This window comes from Myotis lucifugus, unplaced genomic scaffold (assembly GCF_000147115.1).
Source record: "Myotis lucifugus unplaced genomic scaffold, Myoluc2.0 scaffold_294, whole genome shotgun sequence".
NCBI classification, from domain to species: domain Eukaryota; kingdom Metazoa; phylum Chordata; class Mammalia; order Chiroptera; family Vespertilionidae; genus Myotis; species Myotis lucifugus.
This window is the reverse complement of record NW_005871342.1, coordinates 914225-936470: the sequence shown is the minus strand read 5'-3', so window position 1 is coordinate 936470 and position 22246 is coordinate 914225. Positions and strand designations below refer to the sequence as shown.

Below are 22246 nucleotides of genomic sequence, written 5' to 3'. Positions count from 1 at the left end.
TATTTATATTATTATTTATATTTATATTATTACCTGGGGAAAAGATTCTTCTCTCATTTCTAGAGCTAGGATTTAAAGCTAAATTTAATCAAAGTTTCTCGGTTTCATTTGGAGTCTTCTTTATTTCTCACCTGTCTCTTCCAGCTTTTGTACCTTGAGCATACCTGTATTTTTCTTCAGTCTGACTCACTGCTTTGAGCCTAGCTAAAATTTTCCTTTGATTTTATTTTAGCATTCCACAACAATGTTTCCAATTATCTAGTCTGTTGTATTTTTAGAAGCATAAATCCTTAAATTTCTTCTTACTGGAAATCTAGTAACTTCAACTATCACTTCTATTTTGATGAGTCCTGAATTTTTATCTAACTCTGATTGCTGTTTCAGTCTTTCCCAGTACATGTTCAGTTCCCTCGTGGACATATCTATTGGTGTGATGTATCTTCACCAGAAACACCACGTATCTAAAATTGAATCCACTATTGTACCTTAAAATTTACATTAAAAAAATTATTTGGTTATTTCCTGGGTAGTTTGAAACTTAGAGAACAGTCATCCTATACAATTCATGGTCAAGCATCTTTCTTTCTACCTTGACATTTTTAAAGCTCCTTAGCATTGTTTTGCAAAGTTAGTGTGTTTTATTTTCTTAGGAGACTGAGAAGATGGTTGTATCATTGACTGAATTAGGATGTAAAGGACAGAGGATTTTTTTTTGGGGGGGGGCGGTTGGGAGTAAGGGGAAAGGAACAGTACGTTGCATAATTTGAGTTTTGTTTTGAACATGTTGAATTTCAGGTGCTAGCATTTAAAAAAATTATCATAGCTGCTTCCCTCATCATTTAATTTCTAAACTTTTATAGTCTATCAATTGTTGGGATCTCTGCTGTTGCTTTCTGTCACATAACCAGAAGGTTCTTTGTCCTGAATGAAGTACTTCATTTTCTTAAATTCCCAGTGTTAACTTTTATTTGATCGCCAATATGTAAAGCTTAAATTTCTTGGATTGATATTCATGGTAGAGACCATTTACTCTAGCTTCTTTCTACAGCTTAATATTTCATTGCTCTCTGTTTTACTTAAATTGCACTACTTATTCTCTTTTCTATAAGATACATGCTTTCTTCCTTTTTACCTTTTTTTGTTCAAGCCTTCCACCTTTTTTCTTTTTTTCTGTAGGGCACAGTCTTTTCAAACCTTTTTTTTTGAGACACTTTCATGACTTCTTAGTATATATGGTACTTAGTATTTACTGTACTGTTTTCTTGGCCTTTTCTCATAGGGATGATAATAGAGAAACGTGGTTAGAATTATGCCATTTAATAGCAGTGTGATTTTGAACTATTAATCTCATCATGCCTTAGTTTCCTTATCTTTAAATAGGGATACTTTTGCACAGGGAGTAGTGTCTAATTCATAGCATTGTTAAGAGGATTAAGACATATGAATGTAATGTGATTATTACCAGTAGGTGACATGTTGGAAGTGCCATAAATAAAACAATTTGTTCCTTTTATCTCTTTTTTCTCCCTTCCTGCCTTTCTTCTTCCCTTCACTTTCTCCCTGCTTTCCTGTCTTTCTTTCAAGTTTAGTGATTAAAGGAAGGGCTTTTTGGTCAGACAGATCTGGGCATTCATCCCAGCTCTCTCACTTCCTGTCTTTCTGGCCTTGGAACATCTTCAGCTCTAATTTTCTCATCCTTCAAATACTAAGGCCTGGCACAGATAAGTGCTCAATAAAGGTCGTTGCTGACTAACTTAAATTATTCTTAATCTTTTATGCATATAAGTATTATTTCTTAAGTAGGTAAGTAAAATACCTAGATAAGGGTACTACCTACCTATTTTTTCTCAAACTGCCTAACATATTTTTCTTTGACTAGGTATTCCTTGCTGAGGGAAGTTATATATATAAGAAAACAAAGTACAGTTTTATTCTGTTTAAGCACCCAATTCCGCCTTGTGAATTGTGCTAAAAATTAGATGGTAGAATGTGATTTAGGCCAGAATATACTTTTGTTCTTTTCTCCTTTAATTTTGGCCTATTTCACCTTCCAAATCTAAGAGTGGATTTAACCACTTTAATTCACTTGTTTAAATAAAGGGGAGGAGGAGAGGTTGGCACTGTGATGCTCACCTATTGATAGGAAGAAAAGGTAGGCCATAGGCCAGTGGTCGGCAAACCACGGCTCGCGAGCCACACGCGGCTCTTTGGCCCCTTGAGTGTGGCTCTTCCACAAAATACCACCTGCGGGCGCGCACGTACAGTGTGATTGAAACTTCGTGGCCCATGCGCAGAAGTCGGTTTTCATCCTGGGCGAGTCTATTTTGAAGAAGTGGTTCCGAAGTGGGGGGTGTCGGTGGGTGGGGCGATGGGAGACGCGGCGCAGGTGGGCCATGGGATACGCAGCACGGGGGGAGGCGCGTGCGATTCATGCACGAGTTGAGTGAGCCAGTCAGCAGTCTCATGTGCAGTGGTTAATGCTAGTCGCGTCCGCAAATCGCGCGTGGGTGACAAAAGTACCTACTCGAAGCATAAAGTTACCTGTATTTTTCCAACCAGCTGCAAATCCTACAGGTATTTTTGTCATCAATTTAAGAATTGTAATTATTTTGTGTTGGTGGCTTTATTATTATAAAATGAAACTTATCTGCTTAGAGGGGTTTAAATGCCTAACCTTGCTAAATAACTTCTCTTGCTTACTGTTTATTTCCTTCCTTAGCACTCATGACAACTACAATTATTTGATGTGACTATTTATTTATTTAAAGTTGATCTTCCTCACGAGAATGTAAGTTCCAGAAGGATGTCATGTTATCTCCAGCCTTAGACACATAATAGGCATTCCATATGTTAGTGTATTGAACTCATGTTGTTAATACTAAGTACTCAATCCAAAATCATTAATTAAGTTAATAACAGTGTACCTACCTATATAGTTTAAGTTTAAAAAATTTGGCTCTCCAAAGAAATTTCAATCGTTGTACTTTTGATATTTGGCTCTGTTGACTAATGAGTTTGCCGACCACTGCCATAGGCAATAATAAGCACATTTTCCCTGACTTGTTGCTGTTAGCTGGCATAGTTTGATTGTTCTCTGCCTGGGGCAGTATCTGGGTCAGGTGGCTCTGTGTGTGAAAAGAACAGGAGGACAGATGGCTAATGATTGTATCCCCTGGGGAAAAGGCTCAGGTCCTGTTACTGAGGAGCATGGATCTCAGAGATAGAAGAGCGGCCCCAGCACACAGGTTTAGTTAGTACAGTGATCTTTTTCGTTGCTAAAATGTCGCCTAATGAATGTTGAGCTTTGGCCTGTCAGGTTAGCTAATCCTCCTTTTGGGGAGATTAAGTAAAAGAATGCAAGGGAATGTCAACTCTCTTCTCCAGCCTCTCATAACCCTTACCCTTACCCTGGATGGGGGAGAAGACAGAAGCAGCTTCTGTGGCTGAAGTTGATGTGTGAAGAGCGAGGGACATACACATTCCTCCTTCACTTAATGTACTTGGCATTTTTTAAATGACTGAAATTAAGTTTATTGATATTACTGTCAGGGTAGAGGTGAACCAGAGATTCTCGTTTCTCCCTGGCTCTCCTGTGTTCTCCAAGTGTGTGCTTCTGCTTTGGTGTCTTGATTTGGCTCTGACTTTCTAAATTACAGTGTTACTCTTAGACATTCTTTATTGCATCTGACAATTGACATTGTACTTGTTCCTGGAGAGGACAGAGGTGAAAGTTTCTAGGAACTTTGTAACTGTTTATTTCCCAGTCCCTTACACTCTGTTTCAGGAGCTTTTGGTGACTAGAGCTGCCAAGTGATACTTAGTCCTTTGCTTGCCAAGTTTGGTGCCACAAGGTGGAAGAGCATAAAGCATATTACTTCTTGGTTCCACTTTTCAGTTTCTCCTTCTTCAGCTCTTTCTTGCATTTTAACCTCTTTTTTTAAACAAGGACTTGGAATGATTCATTCACTTGTTTTAAGTTTTGTTCTCATTCTTATTCATACCATTGTGAATCTGGGAGTTGACGGTTTTCAAGTTTTAATTGACTAGCCCTATGAGGGCTGAGGTGAAAAGTATGCTACACGATTCCATGACCTGTCAGTATGGAAGTAATGGATCTATGTACATACAGTGTTTGGCACATTTTTCTTGTGTTAGGAACTTTTGTAAGGAAATGACATTCTTGCTTGTTTCATGAGGAACAAAGGGATAGTATTTTCAGAACTAGCTAGGTGGTCCTCAAGAGAAAACATTCTTTTGCCATGAAATATGTTTACCGGACATTTTGGAAAAATTGCCACCTAAATAAGAAAGATATAATTGTGCCCGGCTGGTGGTGCTCAGTGTTTGAGCATCAACTTATGAACCAGGAGGTCATGGTTTTATTCCTGGTCAGGCTCTTGGCCAGGTTGTGGGCTCGATCCTCAGTAGGGGGCATACAGGAGGCAGCTGATGGTGATTCTCTCATTATTGATGTTTCTATCTATTCCTCTCTTTTCCTGTCTGAAATGAATAAAAATATATTTAAAACAATTAAAAAAGAGAAATACATAACTGTAATGTGTTTGGGGTTAAATATCTCAAAACATTTTAGCTAGTGTATTTGAGAACAGAGTTTCTTTTATTAGAATTAGAGCCTTCCAGTGAAGTAAAATGTGTAATAGTCCAACATGATGTATACTGGTTAAAAGCTGATGAACTCAAACTAATGATGGAAGTAATTCCAGATATTTTTCTTTTTTGTTTTTTGGTGCTAATCCTCACCCCAAGATATTTTTTCTTTGATTTATTTTTTATTTTTTTAGATAGAGTGGAAGGTAGGGTGGGAGGGATGGAGGGAGGGAGGGAAGGAGGGAGGGAAAGAAAGAAAGATAGATAGAGAGAGAGAGATATATTAATTGGTTGCCTCCTGCACATATCCCGAACAGGGCCAGGGATCCAACCTGTCCTTGACCAGCAATCGAATCTGAGACTCTTTGGTGACAGGCTGATGCTCTAACAGCTGGATCACGCTGGTCAGGGCAGTAATTCCTGTTTTAATAGTAAATATTATAATTCTTGTTTTGCTTTATTTTTTATTTAATTTAGTTGGGTCAGGATTGAATGGAAGCCGACTTATAATTGAAACAAAATGTAATTGAAATGAAAACAAGTTCAAGTTATCAAAAGAATTATTTTCTAAATATACTGTATGTGCAACCATAATTTTCTATCCATAGTTGAGAAAGAAGTGTTTACACATTTGGTAATGTTTGTTTCATAGTATATATTTTTATGAGTGCCATGATTTATGCTTATTTTTAAAGTACACTGAAATTTCAGGTATATTATAAATTTGTTTAAGCAAATAAAGTTATTTAGTTTGTTTTTCTTTTGAATAATAAAAACGTGTAGTTTGTAGGGAAGCTTTATTCATTGTGTCTTTTTCTTAACTTTTTGAAAACTCATATTTAGCCTATGTTCTTTACCGTTTTTTTGCTACTAATAATTTTTGAAAAATAAAAATAACTTGTTCTTTCTTTTGCTTTAAAATGTTTGTCATCTTGTGCATGCCAGATTTATTGGACTGCAGTAGTTTTTAGTGCATTTTGGCTGGAATGTTTATTATGACATCACTGTAATCTATATACAGTATGTGATTTCAGATGGTTTCAGTGTTAAATATTTTTATAATTATGCTAGTTTTGGCAGTTCACTTGGAATTTTTTCACATCTCTTTAATGAACATGTTTTACTTCTGGGCTTTTGAGACAACCATATGTTTCAAAAATTAATAGTGTGCTTTTAATGTTAACGTTGTGCAGAAGTGTATGACTACAGACATTTTTAAGGATGTAAGTCGAACTAAAAGTAATTACAGTAAAGTTTTATTCATAGTACTAGTCTTTAGTATTTAGAGTCTATAACATCCCCCAACATAACAGAAGATGTCATTGTAAAGATTGAATGGTGAAGTTGTTTTATGGAATGGAACATTGTTTTGTATTAATTTAAAATGAATATAATTTCATGCGAAATTTACTTTGTCGTTTATGATAGTAAATATTTTACTTTTTGATTGTATTGGAGTTGCAAACACATTTTTTCTTCTGATATATCGCTAACATTTGAAGCCATACTATCATGTAAAATATTAATCTTTTATTATTGTACTAGAGACCCAATGCACGAAATTCATGCAAGAGTATAGGCCTTCTTTGCCCCGGCTGCCGGCACCGGCTTCCCTCTGGCACCCAGGGCCCGGGCTTCCCTCCAGCAACAGCAGGCACCTGGGACTGGGGCTTCCCTTGCAGCCCCAGCTTCGTCCAGAAGGACGTCCGGTCTAATTAGCTTATTACGCTTTTATTATTATAGATCATTTTCTTAGTATGGTATCAAATAAGAATTTTTGTTTTCTAAAGGAGGTCTTACTTGCTGCTTTCTTTAAAATCAATATAGGATGACCATGAAAGCTGTGGTTCTAATTCTACCAACCCTAGTACTACTGAGAATACAAAATCATCAGTGAAACCTCGAAGAATTCAGCAGGCTGCTCCCACAGATCCTGATTTGCCACCAGGTAACTTCTCATGGGCTTGACAAAGCCAACATTTCAATTATTATTAATTGTTGTAACCCTTTGTAGAATTCACACTTTCGGTATTCTTTAGTGCTATGAAATATTTAGACTGTATGTGCATGTGCATTTGTTGCATGAATTTAGAACAGGTTGAGTCCAGAGCCCTCAGGAATGTCTTTCATTCAAACTTTGAATCTCTTTTGCAGTAGGTTGTTCCTTACGTTTCTTTTTTATGTCCTCTCCTTGAAAAAACTTGCCTCTGATTTCCCACACATAGTATTTTTGTCCCCCTGGCTTCTTGATAAACAGAGGAAAGACACTAGATTGTTTGGAGTTTCTAGAAACTATAAAATTCAGTAACAGAGACACAGAGTTTTTTAATTGGGAGAGATCATTTGTTCTATTTTCTGAAAATTTTATTTACCTGGAACAGTAGTGACTTATAAAAGTTCCTTGATAAATATTTAATGAAGAAAAAAAACAATGATCATTACATGTTAGTTCTGTGGCCAAAGCATTGCTGTCTTTTTACAGTTAGGAATTGTTTATTAGTTACTTCTTTTTTATTTTATTTATCAGTCACTTCTATTTTCTGAGATGTAGGTGACATTGGTATACACTTGCTCTCTGTGCCAAAGGTTTGAAGGCTTTCTGCTGGTTTTAACCTAGTTAATTTTTGTCAGTCTTCTGGCACCATGTGCTTTACCTCTAAGAGGCTGGTATTAGGTATACAATTTCATAGCCCTCCTCCCTCAAATGTATGTTCTAAGTTACATTTGAATTGAACATTTTAAACTAGTGTTATAGTGATGTTAACACTGATGCTCTGTATTCTTTAGAACTCTGTACCTAAAAGGCCTCAGTAATCTCTGACTGTAGAATAGATTAATTGCTATAGTTGGAGAAGGTGCCAGAAGATATTTTATTACTGAACATTTCTAATTCTACTTAGAGTAGTGTGGTGGTTTTGGAGCTTTCTAAATTTTTTCTTGCTAATTAACTCCTTGGGAAAAACTCCTGGTGTTTTAAATTAACCTGCGAATTAAATTAAACTGTAGCTTGTTCTTATTTATTAATTGGGCAACCTTTTTACCCCTCCAAATTTCTAATTACATATACCCCCAAACTTATTCTACCAGCTCATTTTATAATATGCAAAGAATAATCCTGGCAAAGAATAATGAGCTTTAGGTTTAACATTTGAGTCTTATTCCTTTCCCTTTCACCTTTTCTTTGCCCCTTCCCCGTTTTTCCTTTCCCCTTTCCCCTTTCCCCTTTCCCCTTCCCCTTTCCCCTTCCCCTTCCCCCTTCCCCCTTCCCCTTCCCCTTCCCCTTTCCCCGTTCCCCTTCCCCTTCCGCTTTCCCCTTCCCCTTCCCCTTCCCCTTCCCCTTCCCCTTTCCCTTTCGTTTTTCTCCTCACCTGAGGATATTTTTTTTATTGATTTTTAGAGAGAGTGGAAGGGGGGGAGAGATGTGAGAGAGACACATCAATTGGTTGCCTTCCATACTCCTCCCCCGCCCCGTGTCCCCCCCCCCCCCCCCGCCCACTGGAGGTGGGTATCAAACCTGCAGCCCAGGTATGTGCCCTTGACTGGGAATTGAACCTGCAGCCCTCTGTTACAAGGGCCATTGGTCTAACCATTGAGATAACCGCCAAGGCACATTTTTCTTCTTCTAAGAAATGACTTAAGAAAAATTTAAAACTTTTGTCAGTTGTGAATTTCACAGATAACAGCCTTCTATGGGCTAACTTGCATGTACTCAAAATAGGTGCCAGATTTTTAGTGATTTTTTTTAGAGTCAGTATTAGAATTTATACTGATATCCAGAATTGGGAGAAGTGGTCTATTTTAGGAGCATAAAACATAAAAACATAAATGTAACATAAAACATCCCATTTTTAGTGGTATAAAGCAGAGCTGTGTTCTACCTGAACTACTTGAGGTAGCTTTTGGATTAACGTGTGCTTTTCTGCATTACCTAATAGAAGGACTCATATCCTCTTTTATGCTGACATAAGTCACAGTTAACGAGTTGCTCTAGGAAGTAACTGAACTTGTTGGGCAATTACTGGGAGGCACAGCAGCTAAACTTAATCTTGCGAAAGGGAAAAAAAGGGATGATTTGAGAATCCAGTTGGATAATGGTAAATCATTTTATTTCAAGGTTAAGTCATATGGTTATTTGAGGACTCATTTCTGGTAACCTTATACTGCCCAGGAACTATATTAATTTTCTTTCATTAATTTTCTTTCATCAAGAGGTGAATTCTTGCTCTCAGAATTTTCTAGAGCAAAGTTATTTTTTTCAGTATCTGTGTTTACTATTTTAGAGTTTGAACATTTACATTAATCCAGAGATGCTTATTGAAAAATGTTTTGGTGTTGCCAATAGTTGTTTTACACCCCTGAAGGTTGAGTGACTTTCTAATAGGAAAAGACTATGAGTCAATATATAATCTTTTCTCTGCAAGCTCTATTCTTGATATCTAGAACAGTCTTTTTCAGATTATGATTCCTGACCAATTAGTGTATTATGAAAACATTTAGTGGGTCATGGTGTGAATTTAAAGAATATGTGGCATAGAATAGAAAACCTGGTAGCGTATATCATGCAGTACAGGGTAGTAATATTTCAAGTAACTTTTGCGTATGTGTGCGCTTGTGCTGAGTAATGATGTAATATTTCTTACTGTGAGAGGGGTCAGAAGAGTTTGAATCTGACTGGTTTGAAGCATACAGTTTCCTTTCAGTTAATAATATATAAGCCAAGACCTTGAGTTATTACTAATAATAACAGTTTTGAGTTTTGAACTTAGCATATCCTGTAAGATATGCTGACAATTCGTATTTAGAGACACATTTTAAGGTTATATCATTTATTTATTCATTTATGCTTCTTTCCTCAGTATTCTCTATACTTTATATCTCTGTAAAGTGATACTACTTCTAAGCTAGGAACTCGGATTATTGTAGCTTTCTTAGAACTAAGTTATTTGACGTGGTGTGTCATTAATTCCATTGTACAGTCACTGTTACTTTGACCTTGCATTTTTTTTTTTATTGCTTAAAGCATTACAAAGGGTATTACATATGTGTCGACCTTGCATTTTTAATAAGGAAACATAAATAGTCTTCTGTAGATGTAGTTCTTTTTAGATATTGGGTTCTTTTATTTTGATGAATTGCCTTATTCATCTCAACTTTATCAGTATTATGGGAAACTGAGGAAAAATATTTAAAAATGGATGAAAAATCCATCTGTAGTGAGTGTTCTATCATTGAAACACAAACCAGAAAGAATATATTCACCCCTATGTTCATAGCAGCGTTATTTACAATAGCTAAGATTTGGAAACAGCCCAAGGGTCCATCAGTAGATGAGTGCATAAAAAAACTGTATTACATTTACACAATGGAATACTATGCAGCTGTAAAAAAGAAGGATCTCTTACCCTTTGAGACAACATGGAGGGACTTGGGAGAGCATTATGTTAAGTGAAATAAGCCTGTCAGAGAAAGACAAATATCCCATGATCTCACTTTTTGTGGAATCTAATGAACAAAATAAACTGACAAAATAGATCCAGAGACATGGATGGAAGCATGCAACAGACTGAAGATTCTCAGAGGGAAGGGTAGGAAGGGATTAAAAGGTTTCCAGTAAATGTGGTTTTTCTTAGCATATGAATACTTTATTATATAGAACTTCTCTGTAATAGTGTTTGTTTGGCTGAATCTTCTGCTTATTAGCTGTGTTACTTTGATAAACCTGTTTACTTATCTAAGTGTTAGTTTCTTCTTTGCAAAATATGTTGAGCTTACCCACCTTTTATGTACATTATGCTCAATAATATTTTAAGAAATAATTATTTATTGACTGACTTGTGGCTAATTGCATTCTTTTTTTCCTGTATTGTAGGTTATGTACAGAGTCTGATTAGACGAGTTGTAAATAATGTAAACATTGTTATAAATAATCTCATACTGAAATATGTTGAAGATGATATTGTTCTTTCAGTCAACATAACTTCTGCAGAATGCTATACTGTAGGTGAATTATGGGATCGTGCATTCATGGATATTTCTGGTGAGTAAATACTATCAAGAATATTATAGATTCTCCTTTATTGAAACCATTTTTTTGGATTCTAAAGCTTTCTTGGGCCAATTGGCTCTTAGATGAATCTAATGAAAACTGTAGGCCTTCAGACTGGGAAAACGTACATATGTAAAATCTAGCATGCAGTTACAGGAGGTTAATAGAACCTTAGATTAAGAAATCCCAGACTTTTTTTTTTTTTTAAATATTTATTTCAGAGAGGAAGGGAGAGGGAAAGAGAGATATAAACATCAATGATGAGAATAGAATCATTGATTGGCTGCCTCCTGCATGCCCCCTACTGGGGATCGAGCCCACAAGCCAGGCATATGCCCTTGGCCGGAATCGAACCTGGGACCTTTCAGTCCACAGGCCGATGCTCTATCCACTGTCCCAAACCAGCTAGGTCAGAAATCCCAGACTTTTAAATAATATTTTTAATTTTTATTTTTTTCTTAGCTATAACATGCTTATTTCAAAGGTGATGTATGATATTTTACAATGCTGTGGGCTATAGCAATAAAAACTGAATAATATTAAGTTAAAATTTTTAATGTTTTTGAAGGAGGAAAGAGTATGTTGCTTTCACATTACTTGGTAATGGCAAACAATATATCTGACTGATTTATGTTTTAGGTTTCTATATTCTAGAGTACATACGGGATTTTTGGATACTCCTGAAACCTCCTTTAACTATTAACATAATTCACTCTCCTGCTTATCTTAAAATATCTAAGTAATAATACAATTTTAATCACTACCATTTATTTATTACTATTTTATTATATTCTATATGCTAGGCACTGTATTAACATCAAAACTATAGTTGTGAAGAAAATAGACACTGCTTATTAGTTTTATCAGGAGAGATGTTAATTAACATTTGTTGATAAATGATATATGTTCTGTTAGAGTAAGAAATGTATATTTTTGGAAAATATTTTAAGGAGACTATTGTGAGCTCCTTTTATCTGTAACTTGCCATGATATGTATTTCCTAAAAGTGCTGGCACTAATACACAAGAATAAACTCAAAATGGATTAAAGGCTTACATGTAAGTTGCAAAACCATAAACATACTAGAAGAAAACATAGGCAGTAACATGTCAGACATTTCTCTTAGCAATATTTTTGAGATTTAGTTCCTTGGGCAAGGCAAATAAAGGAACCAATAGACAAATGGGACTACATCAATCTAAAAAACTTTGTGCAGAGTAAAAGAAACCATCAACAAAATGTGAAGTGAGCCCACTGAATGAATGGGAGAACATATTTGCCAATGATACATCTGAAAAGCGGTTAACCAACAATGAGGTATCACCTCACAACTGTCAGAATTGCTATCATCAGGAAATTAACAGAGTGCTGGCAAGGATGTAGAGAAAAGGGAACCCTTGTGCACTGTTGATGGGAATGCAGACGGGTGCAGCTACTGTGGAAAACAGTATGGTGTTTCCTCAAAAAATTAAACATTTTTAAATAGAATTAAAAAATTTGACCCAGTAATCCCACTTCTGGGAATATATCCCAAGAAACCCGAAACACTAATTTGAAAAAATATATGCACCCTCACCCTGCTGGTGTAGCTCAGTGGATTGAGCACCGTCCCATGGAGACTAAGTGAGGGCACATGCCCGAATTGTAGGCTAGATCCCCAGTAGAGGGTGTGCAGCAGGCAGCTGATTCATGTGCCTCTCTCATCGATGTTTCTATCTCTCTACTCCCTTCCTCTTTGCATTCAATAAAAATATTTTAAAAAATGCACCCTTATGTGCATTGTAGTGTTATTTACAATAGCTAAGATCTGGAAACAGCTCAAGTGCCCATTAGTAGATGAGTGGATAAAAAAGCTGTGGTCCATTTACACAATGGAATACTATTTGGCCATAATAAAAAGGAAATCTTGCCTTTTGTGACAGCATGGAAGGATCTGGAAATTATGTTAAGTGAAATAAGCCAGTCAGAGAAAGACAAATACCATATGATTTTACTTATATGTGGAATTTGATGAACAAAATAAACTGATGAACAAAATAGAAACAGGCTCATAGAGAACAGACTGACAGCTGTCAGAGGGGAAGGACTTTGAGGGTCTGGATGAAAGGCGAAGGGATTAAGCAAAAACAACATATATACATAATACTTAGGGACTGACAACAGTGTGGTGATAGCCCGAGGGAAAGGGGTGTAGGAGTAGCTAGAGGTGAGCAAAAGGGGAGAAAATCAGGATGGAAAGAGGTTTTGTTCAGGGCCATGGGCATACGATGCACAGTGCAGAAGATGTTTTGTTGAGTTGTACACTTGAAATCTGTTTGGTTTTGTGAACCAATAAATTCAATTAAAAAGTACCAAAACCCCAAAACTATGAAATTGTATACTGTATATATCAGCAGTATATTTCAATAGGAATTATGCTTTAGTAACACTGTGAAAATGACTCTACATTAGAAAAAAAGAAAATTTACAAAAAATAAAAAAAACAAAAGTGCTGGCACTAAAGTTAGGCTGCCTGCATTTGAATCCTGGCTCTCCCACTTAGTGCTAGATGTATGACCTTGGATGATTTAGTTTACTTCTGTTTTTCAGTTTTGTCATTTGTAAAATGAAGATAAAAAAAAGCTTCTTTATAGAATTATTTTATTAAATACATGAATGCACTGAAAGAACTTATAAAAGTTTCCTGTACGTAATTGCTCAGAAAGGGAGCTGCTATTATTTACATTTATTTTCTCTCATTCTTATAACAGCTCCGTAAAGTAATGATATCCTTTTGTCACTGAAACGCAGGTTTGGCTGCCTGCCACTAGGGAAGAGGTTTATTTGGGTGCTGGGACCTGGCGAATGGTGGACTCCTGTCTCAAAGACCATCTCTTGGGGTTAGGGAGGGGAGGGCTTTTTTTCTATTCAATTATCTTGCTAACTTTTGGCGTGCTGGGCCCTGTGCATTTTAACTTTTGGCACTCTTGGGTTCTGTTCAGTCATCTTTCTAGCTTTTGATGTGCTCGCCCTCTTTCTAGCTTTTAACTGCTCAGGCTCTACCCACTCATCTTTTTAGCTCTTGGCACACCCAGTGTAAGAACCTACCCCTGTGCCGTGTGGGCCATTGGGGAGGACTCCCTGACTGTCTATTGTAACACTTTCTTACTCATTTAGTCATATATTCATTTGCTCATCTTAAGTCCTAGTTAAAGGATAGGAACATGAAATTGAGTCTCAAGATTATTTGACTTGCCTAGTTAAGGCATACAACTAACAATGAGCAGAATTGGAGTACAGTTTCATTTTTGTGTGTTCTCCAAGCTTTAGTTTTCACATTTTAAAAATCAAGACTAATCCTGATCTCACAGCTCTGTTGTGAAGCATAAAGAAGAGTGTATACAAAGGCCCAACCCAGTCTTTGGTTTCTGTATATAATATTAGTAACAAAGTAATTTAATAATATACTATGTAAAATGAAATATATGGTACGTTTGTGTATTTTTTTAAAAGACAAATTTGAAATTTATTTGCTAATAAAACTTTACTGTTTCCACACATGTGCATACTCTTTAGTTTTTCCTTCTTAAAAAGTTAAATCCAAAAAAAGATAAGGGAATTAAAGGTTGAATTAATTAGAGGTTGTCAGGGTATACTCAAAAATAGTGTTATCAAATAATGCACTAAAGCATACATATTTTAAATTAAGGCATATTTTATTGTTTTGAACATTCCCATGGCCATAGCATGGAGTAGCTAACTTAAAATCACTGACCAAGTAGACTTGGGCCAGATATTTACCTAGGAATTGCTTATTAGGAATAAAAACACTGATTTGCTAAAGGTTTCATTTTCTAGTTTGGTATTTTACCAGTAATTGTTTCATTTTTATTGCCTTGAATAAAACCTTGGTACTGTTATTGGTAATTTCTTCATTAGTTATTATCTAGAGCAGTGCTAGTCCATAATTTTCATGATGATGGATATATTTTATATCTTCATGATCCAGTATTGTAGCCAATAGCCACATGTTTCTATTGAGCACTTGAAATGTGGCTAGTGCAACCAAGGACCTGAAATTTTATTTTCATATAATTATAATTAATTCATGTATAAATTTAAATAGCCATGTATCAGTGGTTCCTACCATATTGGAGAGTGCAGGTTTAAATCGTAGCTTCAAGTTTTTTAGTGTAAAATAAATATTAAATGAATGACTACTACTAAATGGTTTCTCAGGTATTTTATTTTGTTACTAGAGGCCCAATGCACGAAATTCGTGCAAGAGTAGGCCTTTCTTCACCCAGCTGCTGGCACTGGCTTCCCTCTGGCATCTGGGACCTGGGCTTCCCTTGCAGCCCGGCTTCGTCCGGAAGGTTGTCCGGTCTAATTAGTATATTACGCTTTTATTATTATAGATTATTTAATATCTTATTGCAGATAGCAAAATATAATGAAATTTTCCACAATTTTTGTCTTAAATTTGTAGGTTAGGTGTCAAGCAAATTGGGGATAAGCTACTTCATTTCTTTGGTCTCTATTTAATTCTTTATACAGAAAATGAGGATTTTTGTGCCTGTTTTATAAAGTTGTTGGAGGATTTAAATGATATAATGAATGAGATGTTCTTTGCATAGGTTCTGGCAACATATATTTAATGCTCTATTAATCTTATTTGCATTACTACTTGTACTGATAAATAATAGTTGCCTTTTTTCTGTAACTTTTTATTTTACTTAAAATGTTTTTCTTTTCTTTTTTAGCCACTGATCTGGTGCTGAGAAAAGTTATCAACTTTTCAGATTGTACAGTTTGTCTTGATAAACGGAATGCTAGTGGCAAAATAGAGTTTTACCAGGACCCTTTATTATATAAATGTTCCTTCAGAACTCGTCTGCATTTTACTTATGATAACCTAAATTCCAAGATGCCGTCTGTTATTAAAGTAGGTGTTTCTTTTTCTGGTAGTTGATTTGTATGTCTCTATTTTGTTTATTGGCTCCTGTGCATGCTAATTATTATTAAAAAAACAAAGAAGAAATTAACCTCATAAATGTATATGCCATTTATTTTTATGCCATTTGTTTTTATATAAAAGTTTTAGTTATATTTATAAGTTCTATTTTATATTATTTACTATATTATGTTTATAACATTTTGCATTATGTGTTCTAGCAGAGATACTTGGGGACCTATTTTTTTTTTGTGTGTGTGTATGTGTGACTTTAGTTTCCTTTTTAGTTTGTCCAGCTGTTTATTAGTGTTTTTTTTCTTCAAGTAGTTAGAGGAGATCATATAAAAAAGTATTTTGATGCCCACAATGGACTGATTATCAGTCTGTATTTAAATTCTTATAATTTGTTTAGTATGGCCGGATGGCTGTAGTTATTCTCTCTTCTTTTTCTTCCATAAATTTCTAAGGCTTGATTTGCTAACCTGATATCTTATTGGTTCAGGAAATATTAGCTTTTGACTTTTGGTTTCAAATGTAATTAAAATCTCAGAGTATGGGAATTTTTCAGGTAAAGTCTTTTGATACATATGAAAATTTGTTGTTCTCCAAGAAATTGGTATGATTATCAATGTGTATAGTGTCAACTGTAAATCTTTTATTCTTTGATTGCATAACTGTTTTCTAAACCTCCATCTACTAATGTATCTTTGAAAAAGAATTCCCAAAGTGACTTGTGATCTTGATAACGAAGTTTTCATGTGAAATGAATTTTTATTATTGAATTACATGCCTCTGAATACTAAAATTTTGTAATGGAAAAGTGAGCCCTAAGTCTGAACACAGGTATTGACTACTGTGCTTGTTCGAGTATGGCTGCATGAAGTATTGTTTTTACAATAGAAAGACATATAAAACTTTTGATTTTATGTAGCTCTCTGATACTTAAATTTATACATGAAATCCACCTGATTTTCTTTGGTAGTGCTCAGTCATGAGTGTTCCCCCTCGCCCCCAATGTGTATAGTGGTTTGTTTAAATTCTGTTACATATCCATTCTATTTTTGAATTAGCTTCTTTAGCAAAGATAACCATGGAAGAATATTAATTCAGTAGTATTGTTACTTCTGTCTCAAGATAATGGGCTTACTTTCCATCTTTAGTCTTGAACCTGCTAGTAAAGTTGGAGAATGTTAAGGTGGATCCAAGATATATTTTGCAAATAAGTAATGGATACATGGAAGCCTTACTATATAAAATTATCTTATTGATCATTAGTACAAATTTAATTGTATGTTCTAGGATGTAGCTAAATTAGAGGAAAGTAAAAATAAATGAACTTGAGGAAAATTAGTATTGGAATTTAAGTAAGTTTGTGTTCTCAAAATTGACATTTTATTATACAACACTCCTTAATATAAATAAGCTTGTTGATACCAGTACTGGTGTATGTGTTTTTTGACTCTGGTAATCACTAAATATAAGATAACATATTATGCTCAACTGAAATAAAAATTTGAGTTTTTTTTTTATTAGTACTACATGTTGTGATGTCAGATTTACCATTTTGAATTAGACCCGTCAGTCCTCCGACTTCTAGTCCTAAGAAATATGGACGTGGTTGAACCTCATTGATCACCTCAAAGAGGGATTTCCCAAAATGTTCCAGATACCCTAATTATTTGTGAAAATCTCTCATGTATGTTTGTTTAAGTGTTTTTTTAGTTTATTTATATTTTGGGTAGGTTTTTAATGATTTTTCTATCTTTTGAGAGAGAAATTTTATAAGGGTACATAATTAATTTAACATTTCCCCCATTTTTGAAAATTTACATTTTTTAGTTGTTTTTCAGAGGAATAAAAGTTTCCACATAAAGCTTTGAACACATATCTGATTAATTTCTTAGGAATGATTTCTGTAATTGCAAATATCATATTGAGGGGCTTAAACTTTTTTAAGACCTGTGATCTATATTATAAAATTGTTTCCAGAACGGTTTTACCAGCATAAATGCTCATGAACATTTAAGTGAGTGCTTATATTACACACTTGTGATCTTTAAGTATGCTTATGTTTAAAACTTGCCAATTTATTGAGCAAAAAATACATATTTTTAAATTATTTATTTGATTATTTAATTAATCAAATTAATTATTAATTAGTTAAGTTACATTTATTGAGAATATGTTCACTTATAATTTGTTTTTTGAAAAATCCATTTAGATTTTTTTGTCTATTTTTCTACTGGCGATTAATCTTATTGATTTTAGGATATATATCATATAAAAATATACAAAATATATATTTAGAGATACATATTTTAAATATGCAGGGTGGGGCAAAAGTAGGTTTACAGTTGTGAGTACGTGAAACAGTTTATTCCTATATTATTAATTATTGTATATTCCATACGAACTACTGTAAACCTACTTTTGTCTCACCCTATATGTATATGTATATATATATTATAGATAGATACCTCTATCTATCTATCTATCTGTCTGTCTATCTATCTATCTATCTATCTATTTATCTATCTAAAAGGTTGATTTTTTTTGTCATTGATTTTGCTAAGATTGTTTATCACTGTTGCCATACAATATTTAAAAGGATGTGGTGAAAATTAAAAAGGGAACTGCCTATGACCTAGCAATTCCACTTCTGGGTATTTTTCTGAAGAAACCCAAAACACTAATTTGAAATTATATATGCACCCCTATGTTCATTGCAGAGTTATTTACAATAGCCAAGCTATGGGAGCAACTAAGTTTTGATCAGTAGATGAATAGATAAAAAAAGTCGTGCATGTATCCAAATGGAATTTTTCTCAGGCCATAAAAAAATTGAAATCTTACTATCATTTGTGATAACATGGGGGGTATTATGCTAAGTGAATTAAGTCAGATAGAAAAAGACAAATCCCTTTTGTTTTTACCCAATGGGGAATCTAAAGAACAAAATAAATGACCAAACAAAATTGAAACGGGTTCATAGGTGAGGAGAACAAGCTGATGGTTGGCCAGGGGGGGGGGGGCGGGGGTTGGGGGGGTAGGGGATGCCAGATGAAGGGATTTAGAAGTAGTTACAAAATAGTCATAGGGAAAGTTTAGCATAGGGCAGTGGGTTCTCAACCTTCCTAATGCCGTGACCCTTTAATACAGTTCCTCATGTTGTGGTGACCCCCAATGATAAAATTATTTTCATTGCTACTTCATAACTGTAATTTTGCTACTGTTATGAATCGTAATGTAAATATCTGATATGCAGGATGTATTTTCATTGTTACAAATTGAACATAATTAAAGCATAGTGATTAATCACAAAACAATATGTAATTATATATGTGTTTTCCAATGGTCTTAGGCGACCCCTGTGAAAGGGTCATTTGACCCCCAAAGGGGTCGCAACCCACAGGTTGAGAACCGCTGGCATAGGGAATATAGTCAATGCTATTGTAGTAACTCTGTATGGTGCCAGGTGGTACTTGAATTATTGGGGGTGGGATGGAGTGGTCACTTCCTATTCTATATAATAAAAGGCTAATATGCAAATCAAACGAACCGCAGCATGACTGGTTGCTATGATGCACACTGACCACCAGGGGGCAGATGCTCATTGCAGGAGCTCCCCCCTGGTGATCAGTGTGCTCCCACAGGGGGAGCGCCACTCAGCCAGAAGCCGGGCTCACAGCTGGCGAGCACAGTGGTGGTGGTGGGCGCCTCTCCTGCCTCCGAGGCAGTCAGACATCCCCTGAGGACTCTCGGACAGCGAGAGGGTGCAGGCTGGGCTGAGGATCACTCCCCCCCCCCACCCCCCCGAGTGCATGAATTTTGTGCACCAAGCCTCTAGTAAATTATATAATTGTCCCGTACACCGAAAGGTTGTGGGTTTGATTCCTGGTCAGGGCACTACCCAGGTTTTGGGTTTGATCCCTCGTCAGGGTTAAGTGTGGGAGCCAGCCATTCGATATTTCCCCTCTCACATTGTGATGTCTCTCTCTCTCTCTTTCTCTCTGTAGTGTGTGTGTGTCTCTCTCCTTTCTCTAAAATCAATATAATTGGTTTGAAAATTAAAATTATTAGATAGACCCAAATTGAGGGACATTCAACAAAATACCTGACTAGTATACCTCAAAACTGTCAAGGTCATTGACAAACTAGAAAAGTCTGATAACCTGTCACAGACCAGAGGAAACTAAAGAAACATGACAGCTAAATGCAAGGTGGCTTCCTGGGTGGAATCTTGGAAGAGAGATCAGACATTAGTGGGAAAACTAATGAAATCAGAATAAAGCATGGAGTGTAGTTGACAGTAATATACCAATGTTCATTTCTTAGTTGTGACAAAGTACCACGTGGTGACAGAATGTTAACAATAGGGAACTGGATGAGGAATATCTGAGATCTCTCTCTATGACCTTTGCAATGTTTTTAGAAGTTTACAACTATTTTAAAGTAAAAATTTTATTTTTAAAACATTTAAACAAAATCAAAGGATGTGGAAGAGAAATCTTAAATGAAGAAGAGGTTGACAGGTCTGTCCTGCACACTTCTCCCCTTCTTTCCCTCCTCACCATTTTCTTACTTCTTCACGGTCTGTTCAGTGTATGATTTTAAGGCCAGTTTTAAGAAATCTGTATTCTTAGTTGAATATGGCATTTATACCCCTCCCCCCAATACAGCTTTCTTCACCTTCAAGCACAAATTTTTTGTCTTTAGTTCTAAAAATATAATGATTACCATTATTTCTTTTTCATGTTTCATACACACTCAAATACCAGTGAGTCAAAATAAACCAAGAAACTTGACTTTATGGCTTAATTGGTTCTATTCCATGTTTATATAACAGCAGGAAACCATTATACTGAGGCTGTGTTTAGATTCCATTGATGTCTCTTTCTATGAGGAGAACTTTGATTGACTTCTATATATCCTATTTCCTAGTAATTAAACTTAATACTTATAATTGATTCATGTTATAAATTTTGTCATGTTTAAATCTATTATTTAAAACTTGTTTGAAAAAATTTCCCAAACATGTATTTCCCTTGTTTTTTCATATTTGGCTATCAGGATTTTATTATGTTCATATTTCCATAGTGTTAGTAATTTTCTCTCCTAACATGTTTTTAGGATGTGTGTGTATTCTTTTTGGTTAATATAGCTGGAAAGAGTGATTAAAATTTTACTAAAATGATATCATGAAACTTTTATTCTTGGTTGTGACAGAGGTCTTTGTTTTTTTTGAAGGGGAGGCAGTACTACCATATTCTTAGCATTATAGAGTGGGTGCAGTAATCCTCCCTTATCTACAGTTTTGCTTTCCATGGTTTCAGTTACCCTCAATCAACTATGATCCAAAAACATTAAATGGGAAATTCTAGATATAAACAATTCATAAGTTGTTTTTTAAACCTTTTAATTGAATTTATTGGGGTGACATTGGTTAATGAAATTTTATAGGTTTTAATGAAAATATAACCTCTCTTTGGCATACAATAGTATGGTGATTACCAGAGCGATGGAAGTGGGGGTGTGGGGAGGGGTTGTGAGGGGAAGAGGGAGAGGGGTAAATGGGGAATAAAAGGTGATGGAAGGAGACTTGACTTGGGGTGGCGAACAATTCATGTTTTAAGTTGTGCACCGTTTCGAGTAGTGAGATGAAATCTCACTCCATCCTGCTCCATCCTGCCTGGATGTGCATCATCTCTTTGTCCGGCACATCCATGCTGTATATGCTTCCTGCCCGTTAGTCACTAAGTAGCCCTCTTGGTGGTCAGATCCACTATCGTGGTATTGCAGTGCTTTTGTTCAAGTAACCCTTATTTTATTTGCTAATGGCTCTTAACTGCAAGAGTAGTGATGCTGGCAATTTGGATAGGCCAAAAAGAAGCCTTCAAGTGCTTCCTTTAAGGAAAAGATACGTATGTTTAGGAGAAAGCATAGGATATATAGGGTTCGGTACTAACTGGAATTTCAGGCATACTCTAGGGGTCTTGGAATTATCTCCCGCAGATAAGTGGGTACTGCTGTATTTTGGTTACATAACTTTCTTTCTGAAAATCTAGTGTGATTATATCTTTTTATTATTTCTATTTGTATTTACATCATTTGGCTTAATATAGTTTCTATCTAAAGTTTATTGATCGGAGCAAAATTTGTTTAATTCCTAAGATTTTAGAATAAACTGTTGTTTTGGCTTTAATGTTAGAATGTTTGGGACATTACTATTTCTCTTGTTCTATTCCAATTAAGATTTAACGTTTCTCTCCCTATGCTAAAAGATATGCCCTTTGAAAATGATTTTGTTGGTGTTTTTATTTTTTCAAAATACAGATTCACACCTTAGTAGAGAGTTTGAAACTTTCTATCACAGATCAACAACTGCCTATGTTTATCCGTATAATGCAACTTGGGATTGCTCTTTACTATGGAGAAATAAGCAATGTTAAAGATGGAGAAACTGAAGACTTTACCTGTCATAATAAAGATATGTCAGGAAACATAACAGGTAAATATAATGAAAATTTATTTTAGAACTATTGTTCTTACAAAGTGTTTTCATAATTGTGAAACTTTAAAAATACATTAGATTGAGTTTTACAGTTCTAATGTGGTGGCATTATTTTATTTTGGTTGTTTGGCACTACTTTGATTTCTTC

General features: G+C 35.2%; 1 protein-coding gene across 1 annotated transcript in view; it reads left to right on the top strand.

Annotated features, from left to right (window-relative positions):
- The window catches only part of VPS13B (vacuolar protein sorting 13 homolog B), a 583949-nt gene that overhangs the window by 9592 nt on the left and 552111 nt on the right, over positions 1 to 22246 (top strand). Inside the window, exons 4-7 of the mRNA XM_023763624.1 lie at positions 6436 to 6556; positions 10478 to 10645; positions 15397 to 15578; positions 21921 to 22095. Coding sequence (XP_023619392.1) covers positions 6436 to 6556; positions 10478 to 10645; positions 15397 to 15578; positions 21921 to 22095 — 646 coding nt within the window. The remainder of the gene's footprint in view (positions 1 to 6435; positions 6557 to 10477; positions 10646 to 15396; positions 15579 to 21920; positions 22096 to 22246) is intronic.